This window comes from Podarcis muralis, chromosome 16, assembly GCF_964188315.1.
Source record: "Podarcis muralis chromosome 16, rPodMur119.hap1.1, whole genome shotgun sequence".
NCBI lineage: Eukaryota > Metazoa > Chordata > Lepidosauria > Squamata > Lacertidae > Podarcis > Podarcis muralis.
This window is the reverse complement of record NC_135670.1, coordinates 38,793,762-38,807,632: the sequence shown is the minus strand read 5'-3', so window position 1 is coordinate 38,807,632 and position 13,871 is coordinate 38,793,762. Positions and strand designations below refer to the sequence as shown.

Sequence of the window (13,871 nt, the reverse complement as noted above, 5' to 3'; positions counted from 1 at the left end):
ATAGAACATTTTAACCAAAGATGATTAAAGTTCATTTCAACATAGAATATTTTAACCACCATAATAAAGTCCAGCAACACGATGCGGGGCTCGAACCACCAAAGCGCAGCCGGAGGTGGGCGGGAGAGGAGGGAGGGAGGGCGGGCGGGCTCCGCGTGAGTACGGCGGCCGGCCCGGCCCATTCCGCGCAGTCGCAGCGAAGGCGGAGCCGCTCCTAGAACGAGAGTCATCGCCAGCCCGGGCGACTCTCCGGAAGGAACCTCGCGAGAAGCGGGCGGCTCTCGCGATATCTGCCTGTCCCTACCTGAATCTGCTGCTTGCTGCTGCTGCTGCATGTGCCACTCAGGAGGGTGGGAACGGCAGGAGGAGGAACCACCGCCCCCTTCCTCCCCCCAGAGCCCGGCTGAGGGCCCCCCCTCGGGTAAGAGACGCGCCCCCGCCCCGCCGGCTCCCCCCTGGCACTTGGTGGGCAAACTTCGGCTGCTGCCCAGCCCCGAGGCTGGCACGGCTCCCTCCCCCCATGCCCTGCCCAGCCCCTCCCTGGCATCTGCCTTCCTCTTCTCCAGCCCCCCCCCAAAAGTTGGCACTTGCAGCCCTGCCTGCATCGTGGCCCCCCACCCCTTTGGGCGACACCCCACCCGCAAAAATGGTTCTGCTGGTGCCCGGCATTCAGGGCTGGGTGCTGCCCCCCCCCCACACCCTGGGCAACTGTTCCGGTGCCAGGCTCCCAAAGCCCTGCAGGGGGCTGTGGAGAATTGGCCCCCACCTAGATCAATTCCTGAAGAGCTCATGGTGAGAGAGGGGAGGTGGGCAGAAGCGACGGAGGAACCTAGCAGAAATGGAAATGGAACCTAGCATAAATCAATTTAAAAATATCAGACAACAACAAGAAGAAGCTTAAATTAAAACGGCTTTGGTTGGTGGAATTGGCATCACTGCCACATAATACCCGTTCCACTTTTGTAAGAACTTTGGAACTCCCTGCCTATTGAGATCAAGCAGTCTACTCTTTTTGGTATCTGCTGAAAGCATTCTTCTTTAGAAGACAAGCCTACCCAGATGTATAGAAAGTTGAGGTGATTTTGGTCTGTATTTTTAACCTCCGTATGTTTTAAAATATGATGGTGAAGTTTTCTCATTTTTGTTGTTTCGTCTTTCTGTAAACCACTTTGAGGTGTTTAACAATCAAGCCATGCATAAATTTTATTAAACAAACAAATGACAGTACACAACGACTTAATGCTGTAAGCGTAGTGGCATCTGCTCAGAAGTAAATCCTGTTGAATTCAATGGGGCTTGCTATCAGGTAAGGGTTTAGGACTGCAGCCTTACTCTGGCTCAGCCTGTTGGTTGCCTAGATTTAGACTTTAATTTCAGAGTCGTAAGCTTCCTGTAGGGATATTAAAAGACAAAACAGTCCCTGTTTGCAGGCCCACAGTGTTCATTGCTTGCTTATATACTGCTTTTCCCTTCTGAGGGAATCCCTAATAGACATGATGCAAAAAGAAAAAGGAATGGAGAGGAAAGAGGAAAAGTATCATATTTATTTACTTATAGAAAATTTATATACTGCTAATTCTCCCTCCTGTGCCCCATTGTGGCCCATTTGCTCTCTGTTCACTTTGTTTATTGCGTGATTTCTTTCTTCTATGACTTGATTTGTTGTAATGCAGTTTGGAAAATTGTTTTTATCATACTCTATTCTGCTTTACTATACTGTGTGAAAAGTGGTATATAAATCTTTTTATAAATAAATTAAAAACCTAGCACACACACCACCCAGATCCTGGCCCAAGCTCCCTCATACTATAACAACCCCACATCCCAGTGCCCAAATCTCCATGTTTTGCCAGAACCGTAGCTATCTTTCTTTTAACTGGTTCAGAGTTGCCACACACACCCTTTTTTCGGTTCACACTTGGTATTTGTAATTAGTAATTTTTGTTCATCTCCCACCACTGTGCTTTGGTACCCAGATTTATAACCACCACTTTCACATTCAGTATCTCCCCTCCTTATTCAAACTGGTACCTTGGGCTCTTCCTTAGACACACAAATGCCAGTCCTTTGGCTTTCTCTACTGTCTCTGCCCCAAAAATTCAGATCCATCTCCCCATTCCCACATCTGTGCTTTGCTTCCTGGTGGTAGTAGCAGCCACAGTAATCTCACTTTGCCTCGCACACTTACATCTATGCTGTCATTGCTCAATACCTTCCCCCTTCCCCTTCTCTTTTCGGGCCCAAATCCCGTATACAGGATTGCAGAGTAAACTAGCCATCTCTTACCACACCTTTGGTCTTCAGCAGCCTGTTGTCGGTTATTAGATTAATTCAATTTATATCCTGCCCTTCCTCGTGAAGGAGGCCAGGGTGGCAGTGCCATGCCAGTTGCTGCCCATGGTTTGCGTTGGTTTCTAAGGCTGAAATTTGTACTGAGCTCCTCTGCTTGTGTGATTCCTAGACTTGTGATATGGCAATGGATGCACCTGAGTCTGCACTTCTTGATTGTAAAGGAGACCAAAGGTGCCACGCGAGGCCAGACGCAGACTATCCTCTCCGAGTTCTCTACTGTGGAGGCAAGTACTAACCAAACTGTTACTGTAAATAATAACAGCCCAGGATAGTTTGCAAAAGAGGGCAAGTTGTTGATTATTTAAAAAACAGAAAGGAGTCTTGTGACACTTGAGAGCCTAACTATTTTTTCACTGTGGCTTCTGTATATTTGATCAGTGATTTGTACCCCCTGATTTGTACTCAGTTATGAAGTTTGCACATTTGACTAAATCGTGATTTAGCATAGTGAGGACTGGCTGCACCAAAGCCTCAGGATTATCCTCTCCCATCTCCTTCTCCCCCCCTCCCAATAGTTTTTATTAAAGTTTGAAAAAAGATCTACGAAGATTAATATCAAATACCCAATAAACGAATCAAATAAAAACACAAACCAACAAGAGGAAACGAAAAAAGGAAAGAAAAAAGGGGAAAGATAAAAGAATAGAATTTGTGGAATGCCCTCCCTGGTGAGGTGCTTCTATTTGCCTCATTATGAACTTTCAAGAGGAATTTTTAAAACATTCCTGTTCAGCCAGGCATTTGATCACTGAAATATACTGTTTCCTGCAACCTTGAAGTTAGTAGTTGTGTGAGGGTACGTTGCTAATAGTTTTAAACAAGTATCTATTTTACTTTAATGGTTATTGTTTTTACTGCTTTGTTGTTTGCTCCCCTGGACTCTCTTATTTCCTTGGTCCTTTGCTATAGCTTTGGAGGAAGTCTGTGGCATCATTTTGTCAGCTTAACTTGCAGTGTAAAATGAGTAACAAAGGAAGCTGTAATATACCAAGTCAGTTCATTGGCCCGTCTAGTTTAGTATTGCTTACACTTCCTGGAAGCATCTCTCTAGGCATTCAGACAGGAGGAGACACTGCTAGGCCTACCTGGAGATGCTGGCGACCTTCTGCATGCATAGCAGGTGCTCTTCTAAGCTGCAGCCGCTCCTTGATTTTTTCCTCGGAGAATTCCTCTTAGTAGGAATCAATAGACTATTTAGAAGTGTTTGTCTTAAATGTTAATTTTTTAAAAACTATGAAAACTGCAGAGAAAACAAAGAGAAAAAACTCCCTTCTCTTTTCTTTCCACAGTCTGCTCGTTGCCAACAGAGGTGAGTTGCCTTAATTTTTATTAATTTAGGCCTGGTCTACCTATGGAAGCAGTGGAATGAGGCAATTGCCTGGAGTGTGTGCCACTTCTTCCCAGGCTTGTCTAATGTTCTAGACAGTATATCAGCCCCTTGCTCTTTTCTCTCTGTGTCTTTCATCTTTCTTCAACGTGATGCCCTTAAGTGGTTGCTGGAATACAACCCCTATCATCCCTGACCACTGGCCATACTTGCTGTGGCTGATGGGAGTTGGAGTCTAACAAATACTTGGTGGGCCACAGCTTCCCCCTCCCCTTTAGATATTCTGGGTAGTCCAAGACTTTACTGATTTTGGTAGTGAGCAGTGGCAAAAAGAGAGGGGAAAATTACAATAGACACAGTGCTGTCAGTGATGTCAGGTGCAAGGACAGGTGGGCATGTTTTGCTGGACTTAATTAGACCTGCTCCTGGAGGTTCCCCACCCCTGGTTTTTAGCTTTCCCTCCCTGCACGAAAGCCTTTTAACAATATATATATATATAGGTACCCCTGCCCGTACGGGCCAGTCTTGCCAGACTCTAGGGTTGTGCGCCCATCTCACTTAAGAGGCCAGGGGCCAGCGCTGTCCGGAGACACTTCCGGGTCACGTGGCCAGCATGACAAGCTGCATCTGGCGAGCCAGCGCAGCACACGGAAACGCCGTTTACCTTCCCGCTAGTAAGCGGTCCCTATTTATCTACTTGCACCCGGGGGTGCTTTCGAACTGCTAGGTTGGCATATATATATATATATATATATATATATATATATATATATATATATAATTTTGCAAGGATAACAAAACATATATCAAGACTGAGCGAATGTGAGTTATGCCAGGTAGGGCATTCCACAGAGCTGCGGCCATTACTGTAAAGCAGGTGTGGGGAACCTTCAAGTCCCCCAGAAGTTGTCTAACTACAACCCTTACCATCCCTGGCCATTGCCCATGCTTGCTAGGGTTCATGGGAGTTGTAGTTCAGCAAAATCTGGAGGACCAAAGGTTCACCACGCATGCTGTAAAGCAGGGGTCGGCAAGGCTTACCAAGCACGGGCCGGATCACTCTCACAGAGATCCTCCGTGGGCCGGGCCGGTGCAGCGTGACACCAGAAATCACATCTGTGCATGTCTGTGATGCTGGAAATCGCTTCTGCGCATGCCCAGACGCCGAAAATTGCACCTGCTTAGAAGCGATTTTCGGCATCTGGGCATGCATTGAAATGATTTCTGGAGCCGCAGGGACTCACCGAGCAGGCGGCTCAGTTCAGGGACAGTTCTTGGGCCAGTTAAACGGCCTGCATGGGCCACTTTCGGCCAACCCCTGCTGTAAAGTCTCTTCCCCCCGCTAGTGGGGTGGGGAACTGGCACCAGGAGCAGAACTTCCTTTGATGGTGCTCAGGAGTGGGAGAGGCACTCTTTAATAATATGCTGGACCCAGGGTATTTGTCAGCCCTTATTGTACACTATCATCAATGCTACTATTATACCCTGTGAAAATATGTGTGTGTCTGTGGAGGGGTTCCCTCAACTAACAAACTTATTCTGTGTGCTTTTTCCTCAGTATTGCGAATACATGCCGGATGTGGCAAAATGTAGGCAATGGCTAGAGAAAAATTTTCCAAATGAGTTTGCAAAACTTACTGTAGGTAAGAAGATCTCTGTACTGTTTTTAATGTGAGATTGTAGGGCAATGAAAAGGGTTCAGATGCTCAAGAGAGGATAAAATCAAGGGAAATTTTGCCACAGATATAAAAAGGAGCAGGACGTGCGTCTTTACGTGTAAACTAAACGTGTAATTATACTACCTGTAATTAGAACTGAGCATAACTGCACAAAATTCTTCCAGGATAGTGTCCCTAGTGCAGCAGGGGCAGGGAGACTTGTGGTATCTATGCTTTCTTTTACTAGAACTCTGTGATCCGCCAAGCAGAACCCGGTGGAAATACGTACACTTGGGGCTGAAAAATTAGGATCACAGGAATGTGTTCTGAATACCAGCACTGAACTGAATCCAGCCCTTCCACACAATCATCCAGCGATGGAGCCTTTGCCAACCAGGTGCCCTTCAGATGTTGGTGGACTACTGCATGCTTGCGCAAGGCTGATGGAAGTTGTAGTCCAACAATGTCTTAAGGGTTCCAGGTTGGTCAAGGCTGCACTACTGCCTGCCTCACTTCCCTTCCAGCATTCCACATTTCATGGTATGATTTCCACCCCCAGGTAGGATAGCTATTTTATTTTGGCCATTGATAAAACATAGGGCATCAGAAACCCTCAGTGGAATACATCTCACTAGTAGTAACTAACTGCTTCTTTTCAAATTTCATATCCCCTTTCACTGTGTATTACTCCTGGATTTGCTGATACATGCCTCCTCTATCCCACAAACCTCTGCTTGGATTAGCGACAGACACAGAAGGTCTGCTAAGCACAACTAACCTGGACCAAGGCTTAAACAGATTATCTACAAGAGCGTGTGTCTTAATTAACTAGTTAGTCTTGAAGGTAGCCCAGGACTCTTGTTTTTGCTACAACAGGTCAGCATGACTACTCTTCTGGAATATGTTCCATGAAAGCTCTGTTACACTACCCCAAATTTCTCTTCAATTTCTAGAGAAGAGGTAGTCTTCCTTTCTATGGCAGATGCTTCCTGGGGAGTAAATCCATCATTTTATTTGTATGCCACCTTTCCAAAGTTAAAACTGAAGGCGGCTTACAACATATAGGCAACCCCTGTTTTGCATGGGGGTTACATTCCAGGTCACAGTGTGTGTCTGCGGAGCGTGCGTAACCCGTTCCACCCCATTATACCCACTTTTCCTGCAACTTCTGAGTTTGCGACAGTGCGCATGTACACAATTGCACATTCTTTGAACACACACAGAATGGGAGATGCCTGTATTTAAAAATGTCATAACTACAAACATAACAAAAATAGTCATAAGCAATAAACAAATCAGAAAGAATATAATCAAACTGAACAATTTTCACATAAATCATAAGATAAAAAATAAAGCTACAAAAAATTAACAGCAGCAACTCTTCCCCCGCTAAACAATACCCCAGCCCAAGATTCTGTTCAGCCGCCTCAGCTTTTATAGCTGCAGTCAGTCAGGGACCTGCCTTCCCAGGCCAGGCGAGAAGAGGTCTGCAAAGCGAGGGAGCAGGTCTTCCAGGACTCACAGCCAAGATGGTCACTGTTGATGTTCCACTGTTGTGGGAATGTGTGTGTGTGTGTGTGTGTGTGTGTGTGTGTGTGGCTGAAGTACCATTATTTGCAAAGTCACTTTGCACTCAAATTTCGTTTCTCCCCCCCCAAGCTCAATTAATTAATACCATTTTTTCTTCATACAGAAAATTCTCCTAAACAAGAATCTGGTGTTGGAGAAGGACAAGGAACAGTGGGTGAAGAGGAAGAGAAAAAAAAGCAAAAGAGAGGCAAGGTCTAAACCAGGGGCAGGGGAATTTTTTCAGCCTGAGGGGATCATTTCCCTCATGGACACAGCCAGGGTGGTGTAGTTGTTAGAGTGTCAGGCTAGCACCTGGGAGACCAGGGCTTGAATATCCACTTGGCCATGAAACTCATCGGGTGACCTTGGGCTAGTCAGTCACTCTCATCCTAACCTACCTCACAGGTTTGTTGTGAGAATAAAATGTGGGGGCAGAGACCTATGTACACCACCTTCAACTCCACCACCAACTCCTTGGGAGAAAAGGTGGGATATAAATGCAATAGATAAATAAATAACCTTCCAGGGTCTGCATGCTAATAGTGGGCAGGATGGCGGGGCAGAAATGGGAGGGGGGGGCTAAAGGCAAGCATGGGTCATGCAAAAAGTGTGTCTCTTAACCTTCTTAGGGTAGGCCACAGTCAAGCCACATGAAAGTCAAATTATCACACTTTAAAGAGACATGCCTGGAGAAAGAGTGAGTGGCATGGGGAAAAATAAGTTTTGGTATGTTTAGCCTGGAGAAGAAAAGACTAAGAGGTGATATGATAGCTGCCTTCAAATGTCTGAAGGGCTGTCACATGGGAAATGGAGCAAGCTTGTTTTCTGCTGCTCTGAAGGGTAGGACACGAACCAATGATTTCAAGTTACAAGCAAGGAGATTCTGGTCAAGCATTCTGAAGAACTTCCTGATGTTAAGAGCTGTTCAGCAGTGGAACAGTCTACCTGAGAAGGTGGTGGACTCTCTATCAATGGAGGTTTTTAAACAGCACTTGGGTACTTGAGATTCCTGCATTTCAGGGGTTTGGAGCCTTGGGGTCCCTTCCATCTCTCCAATTCTGTGATAGTCCTGAGGGTCAGATGAAGAGGTCTGGAGGCTGCATTCACCTCCCGCCCACCCCAAAGGCCTGAGGTTCATCTCATGAAATCTTGGTCTAACTAGCTGGTGATTTATGAGTTTGATAGAATAGTAATAATAAGGGGAACGTTAAAAGAATAGCTGGGTCTCGGCTATTTTGTGTTGGGGTGGTGGACAGCAGTGCTGGTGGAGGGATAGGAAACTAAAAAACCCAGCCAATCCCTGACGCTTGTGTTTCTGTAGTCTGAAGAGCAAAGTGTGGGTTCTGAGGTGTTTATCGATAATGATGTTCTGTTCTGTTCTTAGGTGGAAGAGGTCAGATAAAACAGAAGAAGAAGACGGTACCACAAAAAGTTACGATAGCGAAAATTCCTAGAGCAAAGAAGAAATACGTCACAAGAGTGTGTGGTCTTGCAACTTTTGGTGAGTCAAGAAAGGGCCTTGTTCACATGGAGGTATCTGTGATATTTAAACAACTTTTTCATGCAGAGCATAGTTAAACAATGGAACTTGCTACCCCAGGAGGTAGTGATGGCTTTAGAAGAGGATTAGACAAAATAATGGAGGATAAGACAGTCAGTGAGCCATGATGGCTTTGCTCTGCTACTGAATACCAGTTGCTGGAAACAGCAGGAGCAGAGAGGTGGTCTTGCTTGTGGGTTTCCCAGAAGAGGCATTTGTTTGGCCACCGTGAGAACAGGATGCTGGACTAGATGGGCCGCTGTCCTGATCCAGCAGACTGTTATTCTGTTCTTAGAAGAAGCAAAGATGAAATCAGTATTGTTTTATTTGTGTTCTTTTCTACTCCCAACAGAAATAGACCTTAAGGAAGCACAAAGGTTCTTTGCTCAGAAATTCTCCTGCGGTGCCTCAGTAACAGGAGAGGATGAAATAATCATTCAAGGGGACTTTACAGACGACATCATTGACGTCATCCAGGAAAAGTGGCCTGAGGTAAATAATTTCTCTCCCCATGTATTTCCTTCCTTATCCACTTGCATCCAATTGAACTTCTGGTCGCTGTGAACGTTTAAGTTTTGCACCACCAAGAAGAAGAAGAAGAAGAAGAAGAAGAAGAGTTTGGATTTGATATCCCGCCTTTCACTCCCTTTAAGGAGTCTCAAAGCGGCTAACATTCTCCTTTCCCTTCCTCCCCCACAACAAACACTCTGTGAGGTGAGTGAGGCTGAGAGACTTCAAGGAAGTATGACTGGCCCAAGGTCACCCAGCAGCTGCAGGTGGAGGAGCGGAGACGCGAACCCGGTTCCCCAGATTAGCAGACTACCGCTCTTAACCACTACACCACACTGGCTCTCACTTCAGGCAACATTGTCAGGTGTCTGTGAGAGGAAAAAGAGTAAGAATTGGTGAGAGGAGTCGATGGCTAAGTTAACTACAGATTTAGACCTCATGAGGACTAATAACTCTGCATGACACTTTCAGCAGGGTTGCCATATTTCAAAAAGTGAAAATCCAGACACAAAAGTTGCAAAAAAAATTTTTTGAAGTTTTTGAGCTAGTTTTAAGGAAAATCACCCAAACCAACGCTGCTGACATGGGTTGCCATACGACCAGATTTTCCCAAACATTTTTAGCGGTTTTCGCCCGGACACTGCTTCTGATTGCAGTATTCCGGCTATGTCCAGGAAATTTGAGACGTATGGCAACCCTACTTTCAGGATTCTCTGGGTGTGGAGCCACCATAATTTTTGCAGCCTAGTTGTGGTCATGCATGTTCCTAGATGGGCAACACTCCAGTGTTTCTGACTGGAAGCTCTGTCGTGTAGCTGACCCAAGCAGGGCTTGGAAGTCACTGCCAGTCAGTGGTGCTTGGCTTCCTTTGAACCCAAGCTGTGCTGCAATGGGAAAATGGGTCTCCTGACATCATGATGACATGGGATAAAGCAGTGGTGAGGGACCTCAGTTTCCAACCTGCTGGGCTGAAGAGGCTTCCCACCCCGGCTCAAAGGGAAGGTGCTGCAACTTCTTTGTGTGTGGCCCCAGAGAGTCTTGCCAGGTGCCTCCACTGTGGTCTTTTAAGCACCAGCTGACCTTGCTACCTTAGGGCCTAGGCCTTTTTAACTACAATCCATTGGGTGCTTTAGCATTTGCACCAACTTCTCCCTTGTTGGGTTTTATACTGATTTTAGTTGCTTTTTGCGTTTTTGATAACAGAATTTCGTATCTTGCAGGTTGATGATGATAGCATTGAAGATCTAGGAGAAGTAAAGAAGTGATGCTGTTTTTTTAAAAGAAGAAAAACAACACTGCCTTCTAACAAACACCAAGTTCTAGTCAACGTAGCCAAAGCAAGGCTTCTACGTGTGTTCGCCTGACAGCAGAACTGTTAAAGGGGCACCCTTATTACTGTTGGCATTTTCACTGTTCTGTATTGGCTGCTTATTTTCTGTTTGTGATTTTTGCCAAAGTTTAAACCTGGGGGAAGTGAGACACTCATGCCTCCGCATGAAGTAGAGACTTAAATAAAGAAGTTATTGTTCCTCACCAAGTAAGCGGTTCCTTTTTTCCCTAACACAATTCTCAGTCCCTCAGAAATACTGATGTATTCTCTCAAGGCTCAATCTACTAGGTATTTAAAGTAGACTTTAAATCTGGTTTTTCTCTTTGAGGTGCTGCAAAGCACACTCTTTTTGTGTCTGCTGCAAGAGGCTAACCCAGTTGTTCCTTCTGGGGTTTGTAGGTGCAGAGTTTGCCTTCAAGGTGCTTGGCGTTTTGCATCTGCACAATCACCAGAAGAATTCTGGCCTTCATGGCTATGGAAAGGAACATTTGAACATAGGTTCAAAAATCATCTTGACAGATCTGTGTTGGTTTAGGGAATGGGTAGTGGTGAGGACTTACTATATTGGCTGGCGAATCAAAGATCCATGCCACCGTAGGGTAATACCTTTAGACCAGCTAACCTGCCACAGGATATTGGGCAAGATTTGGAGTTCTCCATAACTATTGACATCATGTGGCTTTTGAAAATAGGTAATTTTGAGAGGTTTGCAGACCTGAGGAGGGCTTCCAGCAGTAAATAAATTGGGGTTTTCACACCATGCTTACTCCTTCATTTCTGTCCACAGCTAGTAGAAGGATAATGAATTATTCCAAATAAGCACTATTGCATCCCTGTTCTTGATATACAGTAGTACCTTAGTTTTCAAACGTAATCCGTTCCGGAAGACAGTTCAACTTCTGAAATGTTTGAAAACTGAGACGCAAAGGGTGGTCTGCCAATTCAATAGAGAAAAATGTGTGAAACAACAGATACACGTAGTGGAACCCATTCAACTTCCGAGGCACTGTCGAAAACGGAAGCATTTACCGTATTTTTCGCCCCATAGGGCACACCTAGTTTTTTTGGGGGGGATAAAAAAAATTATTTCCCCCCCAGGTGCCCAAGCTTCCCCCGACCCCAGCCCCCAGAACAGGCTGCTATCCGCAAGCCTAGGGAGCCTGGCGCGACGTCACGCCGGTCTCCCCAGGCTTGTGGAGAGCTGCCTGAAGCCTGGGGTGTGCTCCGCTGCGCGCCCCAGGCTTCGGGATGCAGGCAGCTCTCCGCAAGCCGTGGGAGCCTGGCGGGAACTCCCGCGGGCTCCCAAGGCTTGCGGATAGCTTCCTGAAGCCTGGAGAGCGAGAGGGGTCGGTGCGCACCGACCCCTCTCACTCTCCAGGCTTCAGCGAAAGCCTGCATTCGCCCCATAGGACGCACACACATTTCCCCTTCATTTTTGGAGGGGAAAAAGTGTGTCCTATAGGGCGAAAAATACGGTATTTCCGGGTTTTCAGCGTTCAAAAACTGAAACGTTCGCGAATGGAGATGTCCGAAAACCGAGGTACGACACTATGTTTTTGGTGCCTTTCATTTTGGATTTTTCTTGGCATGGAACTTTTGGGTGCTTTCTGGTATTGTTGTTTAGTATAATACATGGATGTGCTTAATGATTATGTTTACAGCTGCTTAAAGCGTACAGCTGCAGTCTTTCAGTATGCCATATTTACCCACCCTGCAGAGAAGAATTAATTCTCTTTACATTTGGTCTGATAAAGAGTTGTGTATGAACTGAAAGTTCACATCCTTCTACACTGACCAAAAGCTGGTCAAACAAAGGATTATCTCCATCTTTAATTAGGACCTTGAAAACAAAATTTTAATATATAGATGTTGTTAATCTCTGTGTTTCATTTCATTCTCAAAATAGTAGTTTTTGGAAATTAAATTCCAAATATACTCAGGGAAAGTTGTGCGATCCAGCTGCCGCATAATACCTGAACTGTGTATTGCCTTGGACAAACACAATTCACAGATCAGTTTTACTATCACACCTTCCACCAGTCTGGTGAAAAATGTAGCTATTTGCTCTGTGACTTGAGCTATTTGGGGAGACTGCTGCTATGCTACCATGACCTGATTAAAGAATGCAGTTCTAAACAAAAGTGGGATAAATCCATTTGGTTAAGACATGTTTGTTAGGAAAGAAGTGTGTAGAGGGAAGGGGTGTGCTCTACCTGGGATGATTTTAACACGGATAGGAAACCTGTGGTCCTCTGGATGTTAGGCTACAGTTCCAATCATTCTTGACCATTGGGCATGTTAGCCGAGTCTGATGGGAGTTGGATTCCAGCATCATCTGATGGGTCACAGGTTTCCCACTCCTGTTTAAAAAGATGTAGAATCTGGGGTGAATTTGTATTTGTGCTTATGGACAAAGTGTGGATTCTGACCTGTAGCAGTCATTTTGAATTAATTTGGAGAAAAATATGGAATAAATCAGTGTGGGGTTAATGCATGTTTTAACATTCAAGGGCTTGGCTGTTAGGAATAAAACCCGATTCTGTGTAAACAGCTAAAGCGTATTTGGGGGAGGAGGAAGGAAAATTCTAGTCTGCAATAGTCACTCCAGATTATGTTCTACCTCTGCTTGTGGAGGCAGCACACCTCTGAACACAAGAGCCCTGGCAGATGCAGCCAAGAGCCCATCTATGCCAGCATCCTTTCCTCACAGTGCCCAGCTAGGTGCCCATGGAAAGCAGGGCCTGAGTGTGACAGGATGCTCCACTGCTGTGTTTTACAGCAACTGGTATTCATAAGCATGCTCTGAATACTAGTTATTGAAGACAGCCCTGTTGAGGGAAGCTTTTAATGTTTGATGGATTACTGTATTTTAATATTTTGTTGGAAGCCGCCCAGAGTGGTTGGGGAATAAATAAATTATTATTATTATTATTAGGAATTCAAAGTGGGCTCCCCATGGGCCTGTGGTTGGCCACTGCAAGAACAGTATGCTTGCCTAGATGGGCTCTTGGCTGCATCCGCCAGGGCTTTATTTTGTTCTTACTAATTAAACAGGAGTACAATCCAATGTGCTCTGGTGCTTAAACACAGCTGTGGCAGAAGAGGAGATTCTAGTCCAGGATAAAACACTGGGAAACAAACATACGAAGAGCTCTGCAGCTGGATCAGGCCAGTCGCCCATCTATCCACCCATCCTGTTGTCACAGTGGCTGACCAGTTGCAAGCAGGGCATGACCATCCCAAGCTGTGTGGCTCAGCACCTGGCATTCAGTGGCAAAAAAGAGCTGGGTCTCTAGGACTGTCTCTCCCCATATAAGCCAACCTAGACCCTGCAATCATTTCCCAAACTTGGGGTCTCCAGCTGCTGTTGGACTACAATTCCCATCATCCCTGCCCATGGATCCTGCTAGCTAGGGATGATGGGAGTTGTAGTCCAACAACAGCTGGGGCCCCAAGTTTGGGAACCCCTACAATGGGGTTTTTCTTGCTGTGCCTCCTCCATGAGGGACCCAGAGGGTGGTATCATGAGAGGGGGCCTTTTCTGTGGCGGCTCCCCGTTGGTGCCTGTTTCTCTTCCACCAGGTC

General features: G+C 45.8%; 1 protein-coding gene across 1 annotated transcript; it reads left to right on the top strand.

Annotated features, from left to right (window-relative positions):
* The first annotated feature begins 233 nt into the window (after positions 1–233).
* On the top strand, positions 234–10,489 carry DENR (density regulated re-initiation and release factor). Its single transcript, XM_028710467.2, has 8 exons — positions 234–421; positions 2,462–2,576; positions 3,642–3,661; positions 5,238–5,322; positions 7,031–7,114; positions 8,291–8,407; positions 8,799–8,938; positions 10,177–10,489. Exons 2-8 carry the CDS (start codon positions 2,471–2,473, stop codon positions 10,219–10,221), a joined length of 597 nt encoding a protein of 198 aa, XP_028566300.1. The 5' UTR covers positions 234–421; positions 2,462–2,470; the 3' UTR covers positions 10,222–10,489.
* Positions 10,490–13,871: the final 3,382 nt, after the last annotated feature.